Source organism: Eschrichtius robustus, chromosome 13, assembly GCF_028021215.1.
Source record: "Eschrichtius robustus isolate mEscRob2 chromosome 13, mEscRob2.pri, whole genome shotgun sequence".
NCBI lineage: Eukaryota > Metazoa > Chordata > Mammalia > Artiodactyla > Eschrichtiidae > Eschrichtius > Eschrichtius robustus.
The window spans coordinates 103,835,594-103,854,513 of NC_090836.1; the positions used below are offsets into that span (position 1 = coordinate 103,835,594).

Consider the following 18,920-nt stretch of genomic DNA (forward strand, 5'->3'; position numbering starts at 1 on the left):
GTAGTTTGCGGCACGTGGGCTCTCTCGTTGAGGCACGCCAGGTCAGTAGTTGTGGAGTGCAGGCTTTGTTGCCCCGCGCCATGTGGGATCTTAGTTCCCTGACCAGGGATCGAACCCACGTCGCCTGCATTGGAAGGCGGATTCTTTACCACTGGGCCACCAGGGAAGTCCCTCTCTCTCTCTCTTTTTTTTTTTTTTTTTAATTGAAGTATAGTTGATGTACAGTATTATATGTCACAGGTGTACAATATAGTGATTCATAATTTTTACTCCATTTATAGTTATAAAATACTGGCTATATTCCCTGTGTTGTACAATATGTCCTTGTAGCTTATTTTATACCTAATAGTTTGTACCTCTTAAACCCCTCCCCTATAGTCCCTCTCCCCACTGGTAACCATTAGTTTGTTCTCTATATCCACGAGTCAGCTTCTTTTTTGTTATATTTACTAGTTTGCTGTATTTTTTAGATTCCACGCTTATTGGTTTTTAACGTCTGTTTGACTTAAGATTGGAATTGCACAGAATCTATAGGTCAATTTGGGAGAACTGACATCTCTATGAAATTTAGTCTTCATTTTCATGAACATGCTAATTCTCCATTTTTTAGGCCATTCTTTAATGCCTTTCAGTGAAGTTTTAGAAGTTGTTTCATAATAGGTCCTGTGTACAATTTATTAGATTTATTCTTAGTTGTCATATTTTTTTGTTGCTATTATAAATGGCATCTCTTTAAAATTGAATTTTCTTATTGTTATGAATGTTTGTTTTGCGTTTTGATTGCTCCAGTAAATGCACTTTTAAACTTGGATATCTCTTGTCTGTGCAGGAAGTTTGTTAAAAAGAAATCCAGGATTATTAAAGCCAAAGTGCTTTAGATTACAGAACACAAAAGGAGAAAATTAGTTTTCCACAGAAGTAGTCATTTTGAGGTACTTCTCTTTGATTGTCCTTTTCAATAGTTGTGCTTATATCTGGAAAACAAGAGATCACATATTATAACCTGATTTTAACGTATTTTTCCTTTTAGTGGAAAATAGAGTCTGCCACGCGACTTTCGGTTTATCTTCACTGTTGTATTTTTCCTGTCACTTGACGACTCCTTGTAGAGCTGAGCCTGTGGGCTCCTGGTTTCAGAGACGGGATCCAGCCACTGCCGGCTGGTGTCCGCTGGCCTGCTCGTGTGTGATGTGCTGGGACCTCGATCCCAATGGAAGCGCCTCTGCAGTTGCCAGGGGCAGGGGGAGGGGACAGGAGACTGACAGCAAAGGGACACGAGGGGACTTCTCGGGGCGATGGAAGTGCCCCCGGCAGCGGGGCTCCCACGGCCCCTCCCTTGGCTCCCATGCACTCCTCCCGGAGCTGCAGACCTGCCCAGGGCCCGGCTTGGGGGCAGATTGTGTGTGTGTGGGGAAACCTTCTGGAAGTGTTGGTCTCATGTTAGAAGCAGGCAAAGTCAAGTTCTGGTTTGCGGCATCGCGGAGGTTAGGCTTGGACACACTGAGGCTGATCCATGGCAGCAGTGGTTTCCCCGGCCGGGAGCCTGCTGCCCCCTCGGGGGGGAGGTCATGGGCAGCACATCGGCTGCTCCCCTGTGCTTGGCTTTCTCTTCGTGGTCCAGGCTGGGGCTCTAGCTCCCTCCGTCACGCTTGCATTCCAGCAGCAGAAATGCGAAGACACAAGACACGAGGGAGAAGAGCAGCCCTCCCATAACATAGGTGTCTGAGAGAAGCTGCTGTAGTGCTTTGGCTTGTATCCTACGTGCTTGTCCTTGGCTGTACAGAACCAGGAAACGTGACTCTGATTTCCGCTGGTCTTGTGCCCCTGTAAAGTCTGGGCTTCTCATGACTCGGGAAGAGGGGTTTCTGCCGTAAGCGTTTCCCCCAGTCTGTCCGTGCTTCGGTTTATTCGTTCAACAGGTGATGCCCACTTCTGCTCTGGATGTCTTTTCCTCCCCACCCCCCCCTTCCCCTTCCCCTCCTTCTGCCCCCCGTCCTCCTTTTCTCCTGTCAGCATTATTGACGGCTAATTGACACGCAGGAGAACTCACCTGTGTTAAGCATACAGTTAGATTAGTTTTGACACCTGTTTGTAGGAATGTAGCAGCCACTGGAATCATGGTGTGGATACTTCTGTCGCCCTGAAAAGTCCCCTCATGTCCCTTTGTAGTCAGTCTCCCATCCCCTGCCCCTGCCCCTGGCAATTGCTGATCTGCTTTCTATCCCTAGAGTTTTGCTTTTAAAGCATTTCACAGAAAGGGAATCATACAGCTTACAGACTTAGTGAGTGGCTCCCCTGACCTGGACAGGGCGTGGACGTTCACCCCTGCTGTCCACGGCACCGCCGAGCAGGGCCGTCTTCCGGGGATGTGTGTGCCCAGTCACCAGTTGATGGGTACTGGGGTCCTTTCCAACTCTGGGCCATTACAAAGTACATTTGCTCTAAACCTTCATGTATAGATCTAGGGAAGGCATCTGTGTTTTCCCCTCTCTGGTAAGTGCCTAGGCGTGGAGTTGCTGGGCCGTATGGTATGTTTATACACTTTATAAGAAACTGCCAAACCCTTTTCCAGGGTGGCCATGCCAGTTCGCCATGCTTGAGACGCCTAGTTGCTCCACATTCTTGTCAGTTCTTGGGATTTGCCAGTCTTTTTAATTTTAGCTATTTTAAAAAACAGGTGTGTCGTGGGATATTACGGGGTTACAATTTGCATTTGTCTATTGACTGTGGATGTTGAGCGTCCTTTCATGTGATGATTTGTCACGCTCAGATCTTCTTTGGTGAAGTGTCTGTTCCATTTTTCACTCATTTAATTGCTTGAAAAACCTTTAGCCTGCCTGTTCCCTGGCCTCCCGTGGACCTTCTGAGTCAGACTCCTGGGGTGGAGCCTGGAAATCCCCATCTGAAGGAAGCCCAGCCGGACGTGGAGGCCACCGATGGCGGGAGGGTCTTGGCAGAGGTAGGACCTCCTGGGGTAACCACTGGAGGCTGCTCCGCCTGACCTCCCCAGGGACCTGGGACATGGGGCCCAGCTGCTCCTGGGTTGGGGCTGCCCCCCGCCACCTGTGCTCTGCTCTTCTGTCTCCGCTGCATCTGAGCAGACCTTCTGTCTGTCTCGTTTTCAGTCCTAACGCATGTGCCTCAAGCGGCGCACGGCACAGAGCAGCTGTGCGCAAGTACTTGTTTCATGAACAGCTGTCTGGATTCCTCCTTCTCTCACCTGTGACCTCAGGTGTCTGGTTCGGAGATGCTGTTCCCAACGACCCTGGCTGGTGTCCCAGCCCCTCTCCCCCACTTTCACTCCCACTTTGTGTGTCTCAAGGCGCTTGTTATCCGATTGGATTTGTCTTCTTGTTGATGAGGTCTCACTCCACCTACATGTCAGCTCCCTGGGAGCAGGGCCACGGCTGGGGTGCCTGGAGCATTGCCTGGAGCCTCATGGGACTTAGGAGATTTTGTTGAAACCAGTAATTAATCTTTTTATCCAACGATGTTATTTGAAAGTAAAATTCGTAAATTTTTTGCCACTTGCTCTTTTTATCCTCTGTCCGACGTTGAATAAACTCAACCTATTACTTGGGAGAATACGGATTGTGACCCGAGGCCCTCTGGCCCCTGCGATTGGTGCAGGGAGCTCATGGGAAGAAGCTCTTTCAGATTTCGAAGCTGGGTCTTTTCACTTGATAAGTTCATCATCTACCGGGTCACTTCTCCTCCGTAATTGTTATATTATCTGCCCTCTGGTTATCTGCTTCTTAGAGCAGTTTCACAAATTAGGGAAAGTAGATGCTTTTTCCAATTAGCCGTGGAGAAGTGATGTCTCATTACATTTAAACAGACACAGAGGATAATGAAACACGCAGGCCTTTTAAACACGTTATCTATGTACCCTTCTTCCAGTTGGCGTGATGAGTTTTCCGTGGCCCTGAAGGATGGTCATTTTCCAGGAGGCAGGTGTCAGTGGAGCACAGATGTGTTCATGCTGGACTCCTTCCCCGACTGTGAACTTTCTGTAGACAGACTTCCCGACCAGAGCCTTTGCGTGGAGAAGCGTGGGCCCCGCGGTGGACGGGAGGAAGCCCGCTTCCGAGGAGCAGGCGTTGCCTCTGTCCACGAGGATCCGGGCCAAACTGAAGAGGGTTTTGGCATTTGCATGTGCCGTTCCTCTGCCTGGGGGCCCCTCCCCAGCCTACTCTGCTCGGCAGCCCCCCGAGCTTGCCAGCACCCCCTTTCCTGCCCTGGCCGCCACCGCGCCCACGTGCTTCCCGCGTGTTGTCACGTGTCTCTGCCCCCTTAGACTCGACCAGCCTCCACGCTGGTGATGGCCCCCTCTGGTGCCTAGCGGACATTGGTGGGCTTGGGTGGGTGAGTCAGCTGTCTTGCTGGGATTCCGGCCGTGGCTCTCTCTTCTCACACTGCAAGCTCCCCGGGCACGGCCTGAGTCTTTCTTCTCCTGGGGCCTGGCATGTAGCATGGTGAGCGCTTGGCAGATGTTGGCGGGACGCATGCGTTAAACGTGCCCTCCTCCCGGTGTGAGCGTTCTGCACCGGACTCAGTGCTCCACGAGTCCGTGTCTTCTTTCTCCTCCTCTCTTCGTTTGGTCTCATAATTCATCTTTTTTTTTTTTTTTTTCTTCAGAGGTGAGGATGCATTTGTGAGAGCCTGAGAGATACATATTTGTTGTAGAATCAGTTCATTAAACTCTTCTGGTACATATTTTGGGGATCTAATCCGTAGATCTTTCCTTTTTTTCTCCTTTTGGTTTTATGGTAAAATATGTCAGAGCAGAAAGATTTCTTTAATATATATGTCCAATTTAAAGAAAAAATTAAAAATTAGCTTCCACATACCCACTGTCAGGCTGAAGAAATAGAGCCAGACTAGCGTCATTGAGGTCCCTTCTCTGTCCCTCTGCAGATGTGTCCCTGTCCCCCAACAAGTAACTTGTTCCCTTGAATTTTGGTTAATTATTCTCTTGCGTTTCTGTATAGTTTTATGACATGAGTTTATATGTGTGTGTATGTGTGTGTTTCGCCTGTTTTTAATCTTTTTTTTTAGTGGAACTGTGCTGTCTGTACTCATTTGCCATCACTCTTTATATTACAGGGTTAAGGTTCTAAGCTCCATCCACCGATGCTTGTCGTGTAGTTCATTTTCACTGCTGTGTAGTATTCCCTCCTGTGTTCTGTGGTTTATTGATCCGGTCCAGTGTTGATAAGCTTCTGGGTTATGTTCGTTCTTGTGCTTTTCCTCAGAATGTTGCCGTGAGCATTCCGAGTCCCTGTGCACAGGTCTGAGGGTTTCTCTGGGGGGTGTACCAGGGAGTGACCCCAGGGGCCGGTGGTGAGTGCCCAGTGCCGCCTCCTCCCCTGCCCTGGGAGCTGTGAAACCGAAAGGCTCCCTGACTGCCTGGGTCTCAGGGCGCTGTTCACTTCCGATCTCTTCACTGCTGATCACGTTAAGTATTTTTTCTTAGGTTTCTTAGGCCATTTGATTTCCTCTCTTGTGAAATGCTTCTGCCCCTATTTCTATTGCATCTTTCTGTTTGTTAGTTTATCCTCCTGATTTGTAGGAGTTCCTAATATAATCTGGATACTAATTCTTTTTTGGAAACATATGGATACATATATCTTCTTTTAATTAGTAGGTTGTTTTTTCACTCTAGTTGGTGTGAACAGCAATTCCTAATTTAACAAAGGCAGTTCAGCAGTCTTTTCCTTTATGATTAGGCCTTTCTGTGTACCGAGACATCCTTTCCAACCTCACGATTTCAAAGAAATCTTATATTCTAAGAATTTTAGAGTTTTGCCTTTTACCTTTAGGACCATAATCCATTTGGGATTGACTTTGCACGGAGTTTGACACAGCAGCCCCATTTCTTTTACAATCCCCCACGTGGATGAGTGGTTGTGCCCCTTGCCCTCATGAGCTATCATACAGCAGCTGTGTGTGGGCTCCTTCTGGGCTATCATCTCTTCCCCTGGTCTGTCCACCCACCCCTGTGCCCCCTTCATCCTGTCTTGGTTACATGGCCTTGATGTCTGGTAGGACAGGCCACCCAGGCCTGGTTCTTGTTTCTGGGCTACTCATGACCTTTTGCTTTTGGAGGTAAATTTAAAATCGTTGTATTTCATAGAAATCTCGGAAATTACATAGAATCTGTTGAACAGTTGGAGAAAATTAACACTTTGTTTTTGCATTTAGTTCTTCCGATCTTCTAAACAACCGTACCTCCTTAAATATATTACACAACTTACTAAATTTATTCATAGATACATTTTAAGCAAATAGCGTTTTTAAAATTTTTAGTGGTGTTGTCTAATTTTTTATTGACAGTATATGGAAATGCAGCTGACCTTTGTAAGTTAATTTTGTATCTGGCAAACTTACTAATCTCTTTCATCAATTCTGGTATTTTGTGTGTAGATGTATTTGAGTTTTGAAAGAAGTTAATCATATTACTTATGAATAATGATAGTTTCGTTTTTTTCTTTCTGTTCTGTATATACATGCTTGGCTTTTTTTTTTTTCCCTGCTGGCCAAGACTTCCACTACAGTATTGAATGTTAGTAGTGAAAGCAGGAATCCTGGTGTCATTCCGATTCTAAAGAAGTCTTTTAACATTTCTTCTTTTTTTTTTTTTATGGTTCTTTTTAACATCTTTATTGGAGTATAATTGCTTTACAATGGTGTGTTAGTTTCTGCTTTATAACAAAGTGAATCAGTTATACATATACATATGTTCCCATATCTCTTCCCTCTTGCATCTCCCTCCCTCCCACCCTCCCCATCCCACCCCTCTAGGTGGTCACAAAGCACCGAGCTGATCTCCCTGTGCTATGTGGTTGCTTCCCACTAGGTATCTATTTTACGTTTGGTAGTGTATATATGTCCATGCCACTCTCTCACTTTGTCCCAGCTTACCCTTCCCCCTCCCCATATCCTCAAGTCCATTCTCTTGTAGGTCTGTGTCTTTATTCTCGTCTTGCCACTAACATTTCTTCTTTGACTTAGGATATTTACTGTAGATCTTATAGATACCTTATGTTAAGGATGGTGCCTTGCTTTTCTCATAGTTTTAAAATCGTAAATTACTGTTGAGATTCATCATGTCCTTTCCCACGTGTCATCTGAGAGGAGACTAGGTCTTTGCTCCTTTATTCTGTTGATATGGTAGATTTTATCAGTGGGCTTCCTAGTATCGAGGTGACTGTACATTCCCGAAATAAATCCAAATTGGTCAGGATGGATTTTTTTTTACTGCCTCATGGGATTAAGTGTGTTAACATCTCATGTGCCGAACCGCCAGGAGGGGAAGCCTGGCCTCTCTTTAAATGGAAAAGTGCCCTCTGACCAGTGTCTGATTCCTCAGTTGTGCTTTGATATGTTGTCCCATCAGCTGTGCCGAATATTTGGTCTGGTGACGTGTGTGACACTGTGATGTTTTGTTTGAAGGTGTTGTTTCTTTTCTGTACTTCAGTTTTGAGTGTGATGAAACGTCTGTGCTTTGCTAACCTATCAAGACAACTGGCTTGAGCACAAAATGTGGGATGTAAATCCCCACATTTGAAGGAGGTGAAGGTGGAGTAATTCACACACCAAACCTGGCGTTGTTGCTTGCTTCAGAGAGTGCTGCATTATTAATTGTGTTGTAAACCTATATTCAGTGTATACTTTATGTGATATCTGGGTGCCTATTAATCTATATTTTAGATTTGTTATAGACTGTTATTCTTGTTTCATTCATCAGATGTTATAATTCGTACGGGGGAAGGTTCCCTCAATCCTGTTGCAAGCACTTGTGTTGTAAATATCTCTTTCTTTCTGAGCCCACACGGCTCCTGGATTTCGGGAGATATAAATCCCACAGATCTTCTCAACAGAGCTGTATATCTTGCGGCTCCTCTCGTAGAAATTAACTCCACAGTGCTCTGTACACTGTGAAGTCGTGTTGCCGATGCATATGGTAGAATTATGATGTTTTCACATTTCTGAAATCAGATTTTTTTTCCTAAGTAATCATGAGCACAGCGACATTTTCAATTTCAATGTATTTCACTTCTTAGAATGCAGAACATCTCAGCTCCCCGAGTGCCCTGAGTCGCTGGCATCCTGGTCCTGCCTTGGAGGCATGTGGAGGGCCTGTGATAAGGTTTACACAGTGAGGACAGAAAGAGCTGCCAGGAGGGGGCCTCCTGAGCCCCTCCCCAGAGCCCTCTGTGGGAGGACGCTGGAGTTTTTTAGGAAAAACCTGGCATGGCGCTCAGGTTTCTGAAGTTGGGCAAGCAAACGGGATGCCTGTCGCATTTTCCTTTTTTTTTTAGCCCTGATGGTAATAGTAGCAAGTATTTTTATTATTGTCGTTGAGTGTAAACTGCTCTGTAGAAAAGATACTTCAGGAAGAGTTTAAAGTTTGAACGACTTTTAATGAATTCCTTCTCTCTAATAAAGATAGGAGTGTCGGGAATGTCAACAGAACTTTAAGAGCGAATAATAACCAGTGAGTATTCATTGCTAGAGCTGTCTTGGATCGTTCTGTGTTTTCATTAAACACATCCACACACGGAGGGCATCCTTTCTTTATTGGCAGATAATACCGCTACTTAAACCCACAGCACATTCATTTAAATGTGAGTTAACGTGCTGTGACAGATCTGACCCCCTCTCCGTGTCTGTTATTTCTTGAACTCCCCTGCTTCTGCTAATAGTCTTGTGCAAGTGAATGCACTGTTTTCACCTTTCCTGTGACAGCTGTTAATAAAATGCCTGGATTTTGGACACACGGAGTCGTGGGGACCGTGGCCCCTGAAGAAGCGCCAGTGGCCGACTGCTGGGCCCGTGGTGGCCGCGGTGGGCTCCGTCCTCGGCAGCGTGTGGTGGAGGCCCTGGGGCACAGAATCCGTTTGTGTGGTGCCAACCCTGCTCCCGCTGTGCGTGGCCTTGGGGAGGATGACCCGGAGGCAGGGCCGTCTGTGGGGACACGAGTTTGGAGGGGACACCGAGCTGCTGAGGCCAGCCGGCTCACGGTCTGGGAAGGCTCTCCTTCCTGACCTGGGCCTTCGGGCGCCTTGCGGGCAGGAGGCCCGCACCCCCGGCTGGCCGGCACCCCTCCCTGGTGCACCTGTGGCCCGGCTGCCTCTGCCGCCGCCTTTCCCCTGGGCCCGGGGTGCTGGGCTGACTGCGAGGTGAAGCCCCGCGGCCCCGGCTAGAGGGGGCTCGTCCTTGCAGGGGGGCTGCAGGGAGGGTGCAGGCTGGGCTCCTGCCGCTTGGCCCGCCCGGCCTGTGCCATCCCAGGGTCCCCCATTGCGCTCCGGCTGCCGGCTCCTATGCCCCTCCGTCTGGAGTCCTGGCCCGGGGCTGCTGGCTTTTGACCCCTGATGTCAGTGACCCATCACCTCTTCCCACTTCGTCTTGGGGGACTCAGAGCAGCTCTGGCCTCTGGTCTGTCCTCTGAGCCGGGCCTGAAGTTGCTCTGAGGATCCGGGCATGTCGGGGCCCTTGGAGACAGGCGTCTCGGAAGTGGGCTGGAGCCGGCTGTCCCCACGCCGGACCTCCTGGGGCTGTGCCCGCTTGGTGAGGTGGCCTGGGTGGCGAAGGAGGAGTGGGTGTCCTTTGTGAGGTTCCTCTCTGTCGTTGTAGCTGAGACTCGGTATCAGAGGCCCCGGAGAATCGGATGGGACCCGGGGAAGGGGGCGGGGCAGGAGGAGCGAGTGTGCTTCCCGCTGGCCTCTGGCGCTTCCGAGGGCAGACACCCCAGGGGACCCTGTGTGTAACTCGTACCCCTTAAAGCATGTTACATTTTGAAGACACCTGCTTGGGGAAAGCGATGCACAATCAGTGGCTTATGTTTTGTTTCGTTTTTTTTTTTTAACCAGTCTGAGAGCAAAAGCTTAGAAATGGCTCCATGCCTTCATTCTTTGCAAAATAACCGTGCCGTTGTTTGATGCAGGTGTAGAAGTCCCTCAGCACAGGCCCCTCTGCGCTGGGGCCGGGGTTGCTGTTCCTCCGTCAGGGTCTCCGTGTCTGATCTGGGGAGAGCTTGTTACGACGGCGGCGAGGACAGGGCACAGTGACCTCAGGGAAGCCCTCCCTTCACGCTGCTGCCCGAGTGCTCGCACGGTTGGAGCGCCTTCCCGGGCTGCGTGGCGGCCTTGCTGGGAAACGAGCCGAGGGGCTTCCAGAGGGAAGCAATGGGGACCCCGGGGCCCACGGGCCTGTGGCGGATTAATGGGTGGGGGAGTTTTTCAGCGACGCGAAGTGACTTTGGCTGGAATCAGTGTTACTTTCTGTGATTTCAAAACAAAAGCAAAGCACGCTCCTATGAAGTGATTTAAGACAAAAGGTACAGAATAAATCAGTCAGTGAAAAGGAAACAACAAAGAAAAAGAAACGCTGCACCCTTGCAGCTCGGCTGTGGTTTCCCATGGCAGGTGGCATCCTCCTAATCGGCATCACAGCCTGGTCTGTCGTGACTACCTCTCTGCCCACAGCCTTTAATGAGTAAGTTAACTGTGCCGCTGATGGGTTTAGGTCTGTGCCGGGCGTCCTGCAGCAGCCCTGTCTCCCGGAGCCACCGAGTCCAGTGTCCCGCTCCTGTCCCACCGGCACCCGGGAAGAGGGTCCGGGAGCAGGGATGGGAGCGGACGGAGCCTGGAGGCTGAGCCAGCCGGACAGCTGAGGGCGGGCACGCAAGGGGCAGATGTCGGAACACGTGGTCTTGGCACGTGGGTCCCCGAGGCTGGAGCTGAGGGGGCCCGGGGTGCAGCCAGGGGCACGAGGGCACCTCGCTGCCTTGCGGATCCTGCAGCCCCTGCCCCCAGCCAGCGCCCTCCCTTCAGCCCCGCTCAGCTATGGGCAGGTCAGGACTCAGGGTTCCCCCCTGTCCTTTTGGGTTCATGTTTTCCTGGTGTCACCAGGCATCCTCTCTGTATGGAGATCTCTTCTACATTATTACAGTCAGTGGAGTTTTTTCCTTGGGAGTCTAGATGGGGCTCATCTGTCTCTCAGCTTCTGCCTGCCCCTCAGCCCGATGCTGCTTCCTGTTCGGGGCTGGGGTGGCTGGTCCCAGAGCAGGGCTGGAGGGGACGCCTGGGCCAGGGGAGTCGCCTGCGAGGGCAGGTGCGGGGGCCTGGGGCAGGTGGTTGGCTCGGCTGGGGTGGAGCCTGCCTCAGCCTCCTGGTGTCCTCAGCATGGCAGGACTGTTACTGTTGGAAGAGAGAGGCTGAAGGAGATTTAAGCAAGTGGTGTACCTTTTCTTCTCCCTTTCCCACCCAGAGACGCTTGAAGCACGGGAGTTTTTCTTACTTTCTAAAGTCATAGCTACTGTTACAGGGAAATAATATGCAAGGAGGCGAGGGGCTCTAGGTGCAGCCTTCTGGCTCTGATTACGTGAGGAAGTAGGAGTGCTTGCCCAGAGCAGATGGCAGGTGAAGGGCACGCAAGCGTCAGAGCCGCTGGGGGTGTTATTTATTGGCATCGAAGCTGTGAGGGCTCCAGGTCTCGGTAGCGGCCGGGTGCCTGTGTGGCGTTGGGGCAGGAGGGCATGGAGACGGCTCGCAGGTGGCATGGTCCCCGGGGAGGGCGCACACACCCACCTCCTCCGTGGGATGGACCCGGCGCTGGCGGACAGTCGCGAGTGCTTTGCCCAGCCTCCTGCGGTAGATTCTGTTCACTCCTGGTCCTTGACTTGTGGCCTGGAAGCAGGGAGATCTGTGCGTGGATAAACGGAGAGTTCTCTGTACGTGGAGCCAGGCCATCTTGCGAAGGCCGCCGGCCCCGAGCCTCAGCCAGGCGTGGCGCCTGAGCCCTGCGCCGTCCCGCTGCCTCTTGCCGTGGCTGTCTGTCTGTCTGCTCTCTAGAAGGCTCCTCTTGCCTCCTTCCGTCTGAACTCCTCATCAGCCTCACAGCCCTGTGTGCCGTCGCCTCCTCTCCGAAGCCTCCCTGCACCAAATGCCCCCACCTCCTTCCCCTCCGTGGAGCTGAGTCTCCCCTCCCAGGCCATTTCCCGTCTTAGACAAGTGGGGGACCTTGAGGTCTTGACTGGTTGGCATCTGAGGAGCCAGGTCTGGAGCATTGCTTGATGGAGAAAGAGAATGGGAAAAGCCAGTCCCGAATCCAGGAGACACCCCGGGTGTCGTCTGTCCAGAGAGACCCCAGGCGGGAAGGTCCAGGCGCCCCCCCGATGGCAGAGAGCTTACAGAACAGAGGGGAGTGAGGGCTGAAAATGGAGGGTGGGGGGACCTTACTCATATACACCTCCATTCAGCCAATGGAGTTCCATTCAGCTACACGCCAGGACCAAGGGCACAGAAGTGAGCGAGATGGAGGAAGACCCTTCCTCGGGGGGCGGGGGGGGCCTCTGTGGAAATGGGCGGGGAAGAGGATCTGCCACCTCGATAGGGCGTAAAGGATGTTGTCTTCCACGAGAAGGGGTTGAACTAAGATCTTATGCTGAAAATCATGGTGGCCATGAGAAGTTTGGGAGAAGGGCATTCCAGGCGGAAGGAACAAGTAAGTGCAAAGGCCCCGAGGTAGGGACAGAAGTGGGCGCAGTGTGAGGGGACCCGGTGGAGGCCACGAGGGGCGAGGACAGGGCAGCACGTCCGGCTCCTTGGAGTCATGGCTAGGAGTCTGCTTTTTCCCTCAGAGTCAGGGAAGCCCCGGCCAGCCCAGCCCCGCTGCAGCTGTCTCAGGCCTTTCCCGGCACCAGGAACAGTCCATTCCAGTCGCCTGCACAGGTGCTGAATTGTTTGCACTGGACAGGACTTCAGCACCCCAGCCATTCCTCCCAGGGTAAAGCTGGCCACGTCATCTGTGCCAAGTGGCTTCTCTTGGTGCCAGGGCTGCCGAGGGCAAAATGGCATTCATGCTTGTGAGCAGGTTTAAGAGTGTGTGTGTGTGTGTGTCACAAGCCCTCTGAAAGTGTGGGGCTTAGTTAACGGTGGGAGTGCTCCACGGCTTAAATTACCACTTGCCAGGAGGATGAGATTGCAAAGGAGGAGGGGAGGTCTCTGTGCTCCGAGCTCTGGCATGTCCTTCAGTCCACATGCGCACGCGCTCGCTCGCTCTCTCTCTACACACACGCACGCACACACACACACACACACACACACACACGCGCACACCCCTGCTGCATGGACGGCTCCCTGCTGGACCTCGGGCAGGTCCAGATAGATCCGATGCAGACTTTCCTCACCAGGAGGAGCTCATAGTCTTTTCTGTTTCTTTCTTGCTATAAAATTATAATTTCTTGGTCTTCTCTTCTTTTTGGATTCATGTATGAAAACAACTCTTCTATGCTAAAGCACAGCAGTGGTGGCCCTTTCTAGGCTGTACAGGCCCCCGTTTAGTCAGACCAGTGGGGCGGAATCCTGGCTCTGCTGCTCACAGGCTGTGTGACTTTGGGGAAGTTGCTTAACTCCTCTGTGCCTCAGTTGTCTCCTCTGTATCAGTTATGTCTTGCCGCATAACAGCATTACCACAAACCTAGCGCCTTGAAACAACACACATTTATTCACATTTGTTGTCTCAGAGTTTCTGCGGCTCAGGAGTCTGGGCAGGGCTTAGCTCAGGGTCTCCGCAAGCTGCAGGCAAGGTGCTGTCTGGGCCACAGCCTCATCTGAGGCTCCCCTGGGGAAGAATCTGCTTCCACACGCCCCTGGCTGCTGGCAGAATCTGGGGGCTTGTAGGCTGCGGAGCTGGGGGTCTCGGGTTCTTGCTGGCTCTCGGCCCCCCTCAGTTCCTTGGCACGTGGCCCTTTGCATGTGCAGCTCACAGCTCAGAAGCCGGCTTCCCAGAAGCCAGCAGGGGAGAGCGTCTCCTGGCAGGCTGGGTTATGATCTTCTGTGACGTAATCCTATCCCCTTGGCTGTATTTTGGTTAGAAGCAGGTCACAGGGCCCCGCTCACACTCCAGGGGAGGGACCACACAGGGGCGGGCGTCCCGGGAGGTGTGCAGGTGGACCCCCTGCCTGCCGGTCATCTTTGGCGGACTGTGCAGCGTTGGATGGAGGTCTGCCGGGGCCCAGTGAGCGAGGAGATGCTCAGCCGACCTTCGCCGCCCCTCCTGCCCTCGCGTGGCCAGCCGTCCGGGTCTCTCCTGCCTGTCGCTGCTGCCGCCTGTCGCGTGTAGCCCCGTCCACCCTCCCCTGCTCCTGGGCTGCAGGGCTCCAGGCCTCTATGGAGCTTCCTGACGAGCGGTCCTGGGGTCCTCCTGCCGGCGGGCCTGGGCTGAGCGCGCCGTACCCTCCCAGCCTGTCCGCACCCAGGCCGCCCCCTGCACGTGCAGCCCTGCCGCCCGTCCCTGGGCTTTCCTCGGGTACGCGTGGCCGGGCGGGGCCGTGGCTGCTGCATGTCTGACGTGTGACTGAGAGGTGCTGGGGCCCGGAGGGGGTCCCCCCTGCAAGGGCCCCGCCTGCCCGCCACCCTGGCTTGTGGGGTGCTGCTCCCCGCGTCACCGAGGGTGCTGAGCCCGATGCTGGAGCGCGAGGGCTCGCCGCTTGGCGCTGTCTGTGAGAGAGGGCACACGGTGAGCGTCGGTGAATGATTCTGGTCTTTTGATCTTACTTAAATATTCAGTCTGGCTGGAAAGCTGTTGACTTAAAGTGACAGATGTGTGTGGATAGAGAGCATGAATGTGTTGCGAACTCAGCAGACGTTTACCAGGTGCCCCTGTTACAGGTGCTGGGCCGCACTGCCGCCTGATGAACGGGTGGGTCCGTTGTGGCTCATTTGGAAGGACCCCAGTGGATGAGTGCTAGGGTGGGGTTTGGGCGGGGGCCTGGGATCTGGGGCTGCTCGTGCCCTGGTTGACCTCCCCCGTCTGGGCGCCAGGCCCCTCGCTGTAAATGCCCTAGCTGGTGGTGACTTGGGGGTGTCTAGACCACAGGCCCGGTGATGTGCAGGAATGTAGGCAGTATTGGGCGGGGTTGACCTCCTTGGGTACAAACATGCTTGGCTTTGCAAGGTCGGCCCGTTTGGAAATGATGTGAGTCATCCTCTGTTGGCACGCTCGCTGGTCCAGCCTGCGCTGGTGGGAGGCCCGGGAGGGCGGCGAGGCCTGGCCCAGTGGCAGGAGCCTGGGGTCGGGGGAGCTGGCGGTGGGTGTGTCACTGAAGGGAGGCGGTTCAGCTCAGCAGGGACGCTCTGCCGGGTGGGGGACCGGGGGAGGCTTATGGCAGGCAGTGCTTGGCTCTCCCAGGAGGCTGGGGGGCGCAGGTGGCAGCACAGTCTCCATCGAGGGGCTGGGGCTTAGCTGGGAGCCAGGTAAGCGGGGGAGGGACAGGCTTTCTAGGCAGCGAGCATGGCAGGAGGTGACAGCCTGGTGGGCTCTGCGCAGCTGGAATTTGGGAGCCGGGCGGAGAGGAGGAGAGGACCGTGAGGCAGGGGCCGGACGCGGGGGCGCCGTGTGTAGGGGTGTGGAGCCAGCGACGCCCCTTAAGCCGTGTGTGTGTACACGTGTGTGCGTGCACGTGGCTGAGGGCGCTGTGTTGCGCCTGGTGAGATCCCTCTCCTGAAGGAAGGTGGAGGAGAGGGTGGCGTGAGTGACATAGTGGCGGGGAGAGAGGAGGCCCCCGGGTCGTCGGATGGCTGGCGGGGGTAGGGGTGACGGAAGACGCTGGCCTCCGGATGCCGATCGCTCTCCAGGGGTTTAAGAAGACGTCTGTTATGTCACTTCCGTGTGGAGTCCAGGAAGTAATACACGTGAATCCATAAACAAAACAGACTCACAGACACAGAAAACAAACCTACAGTTACCAAAGGGGAAGGGAGGGGGAGGGATAAATTAGGAGTGTGGGATTAAGAGGTACAGACTACTGTACGTAAAACAGACAAGCAACAAGGATTTGCTGTATAGCACAGGCAGCTGTATTCAGTATCTTAGAATAAACTATTCAATATCGTGGGAAATAATCTGAAAGAAAATCCATTAAAAAAAACAACCAAGCTCAGAGATGCAGAGAACAGATTGGTGGTTGCCAGAGGTGAGGGTTGGGGGTTGTGTGTGTGACATGGGTGAAGGGGGTCAGAATGAAATAAAAAGTAGTAGAGCTGTAATGTACAGCTCGGAGAGTACAGTTAATGATATTGTATCCCGTCTTCGAAAGTTGCTAAGGAACTAAATCTTAAAAGTCCTCATCACAAGAAAAAAAATGTATAACGTGTGTATGGTGATGGATGTTAAGTAGACTTATTATGGTGATCATTTCACAGTATAGTATTTACAAATATTGAATCATTATGTTGTACACCTGACACTAATACACTGTTATATGTCAATTATACCTCAATAAAAAAAACATATGCGGGAAATTTAGAGCATCCATCCATCCATTCCCTCCCTCCCTCCCTGCCTCCCTCCCTCCCATGCACCCTTCCATCCCCCCACCCTTCCATCCATCCATCCATGTACCCATTCATGCATGTGTCCACCCACCTGCCCATCCACCCCTCTGTCCCTCCATCCCTCTCTCCTTCACTGATAGGCCGGCTGCTGCTGTGCTGGCTGACCAAGTCCAGGACAGCCACACGCAGTGGTTACCCAAGGGGCTTGGAGGAGCAGAGAGCATCTTTTGTGGGAGCCAGCTCGTGGGGTGGGACTGAGCCCAGGGGTTGGTGACATACTCCGTATTGCTTGTTGAGTCTATACAAAATTAAGATAACTGGAGTTTTACAAAAAAATTAAACCTATTGGTATTTTAGTATTAGAGATTGAAAAGTATTGATAGTGTATATTTTAAGAATGTGTACATTTAAAAGTTTCTGCTGTGTTTACTTTTTGCTTCACCAGCTGTTCAATTTTCTTTCAGATTTTTGAAAGGATATTGTTTATATGGGCCATACGTCACCCTGCCAGTGGATATGTTCAGGGGATAAATGACCTTGTCACTCCTTTCTTTGTAGTCTTCATTTGCGAATACATAGGTAAGATCATATCATGATGTTTTCTTCTCACAAACATTAAACATGAACTTTAGTGGCCTTAACGATGTTGCTATGCGTAATTATACCGATACTGAAAATTGCTATTAATTTTACTGTTATTAATGACAACTAATATTAGAGAATAATAGTTTTCTCATTGATGCCAGCTTTAAAAAAGTCTTTAAATCCACATGCCCAACTACTGAAGACATTAAGATGCAGTTATTATTATTAATATCTTCTTTTTCCTAATGTAAGAGGAGAAATGCAGCATATATGGGGAGTGTAGTTTTATGTTAATGGCCATCAGAGCACCGGCTTTAATGGTTTGGATTTAAATGGGTAAGGTTAAGGTGACAGAATATCAGTTGAATGTTTTGCTTACAAGCTAAAAACCGAATCTTCTTTAATTGCATTTCTGCAGCAGTTCATCACCTTTCTGCTTTTGATATACTAGTAGCATTTAATTTTATGGGAATATTAATTACATGCAAAATAATTGGTTTAATGGGCATTTAGGTTGGGTTGTGATGTTTCTCTCTGAGTACTGCATATTTTTTCTTCCATTTATGTTGCAGCAGCCAACTGTGATATACCTTCACCTGGTTTATATTTCAAGTTTAAAAACAATTCTGATAACACATGTGCAGGATCTACTTTTTAATTCATCTATGGATAAAATCTAAATGCCACAGGAGGGGTTTACTCTTCAGTTGTAGCATTTTTACTTAAAACTGATATTACTTTGTCTTCATGTGAACCTTCCTGCCTTGGTGTTTGTTGGTTTTTTAGGTTGCGTTTTAGCCATTTCAGTTTCTGGTCAGCTTCGATTCCATCGTTGCTGTAATCTGGAGAGAGTGAGGTTGACTCCAGGGCATCTGATCCCCTGAGGATGAGAATGTACCCGCTTGGTCCATTTTGTGGGCACCCCTCTCCCAGCACTGACGATTTCATGGGAGTCTCTTCATTGCTAAGCAACCAACGAGCACGGGCTGCTCCCCCATCATCTCTTCAGCAGGGAGAGGTCGCTCCTGAGAGCGCTCCTGCCTCTCTGCTTCTCCCTCTCTCATTTGACAGATAATGAAAATGTTCTTAACGATCCTAGAACAGTAGGACCTCTGTCAGTAGACTTCAGAGCTGTTAATTGAAAGAAGAGGTTCAACTGAGATGTGATTAGAGAACTGATATTCCATGTTAAATAGACCATTTAATTAATGTGGTAAATAAGTTTGCCTTAATGAGTCTAGCAGCAACTTACGTTGTAAGACCCGAGCGATCCGTTGTGCGTTTGTCTGAATGATCAGCAAGCTAGGACGAAGGGACGTGACCGTGATGTTAATTGTCCAGAAGAGAGAGAAGCTGGAGGAAGGAGAATCTGTGTTCCAAGTGGTGCCTTCAGTTAGAGACTCAAAGAGACTCCCCTTGCCTTCCGTAACCCTCACCACACACACTCACACACACACACACACACACACACACACACAAAAGAAGACACACACGTGCGCGCGCGCACACACACACACACGCACACACACACACACAAGAACACACATGTGCAGCGGCCCGACTGGCCTCCTGGGGCTGCCAGCAGCCCAGGTCTCCTCCGGGGCACCTTGCCCCGCTCTCCAGGGACACAGTGTCTTCAAAATGCAAGTTTGGTGCACGCACACGTGCATGCACGCTCGGGCACACACAGACACACGCACGTGCACCACCGCCAGCCACAGCCTCTCCAAGTAAGTGTGGAACAAATCCCCAACTAACCTCGGGATGGAGCCCATGGTCTTGGGTGGGCCCTGGAGGTGCCTGTCCCACCACAAGGGACGGCTGGGGACGGAGGTCAGGGGAGCTCTTGGGACCCCGGAGGTGGGGTCACGGTGTGCGGGCTGTCCAGAGGCGGAGGCGGGAGAAGATGGCCACGCAAGCGGTGCTGAGGCCAGCGGGGGGAGCCCAGGCGCTGAGTGCCACTCCGGGAGGGTGTCGCGTGCTCGGAGGAGA

At 51.5% G+C, this 18,920-nt stretch overlaps 1 protein-coding gene across 4 annotated transcripts in view; it reads left to right on the plus strand.

The window, feature by feature from the left end:
- Positions 1–18,920, plus strand: part of TBC1D22A (TBC1 domain family member 22A) — a 315,289-nt gene that overhangs the window by 117,186 nt on the left and 179,183 nt on the right. For all 4 annotated transcript variants that reach the window (XM_068561086.1, XM_068561089.1, XM_068561088.1 and 1 more), the window contains exon 8: positions 16,808–16,922. In XM_068561086.1, coding sequence (XP_068417187.1) covers positions 16,808–16,922 — 115 coding nt within the window. The remainder of the gene's footprint in view (positions 1–16,807; positions 16,923–18,920) is intronic.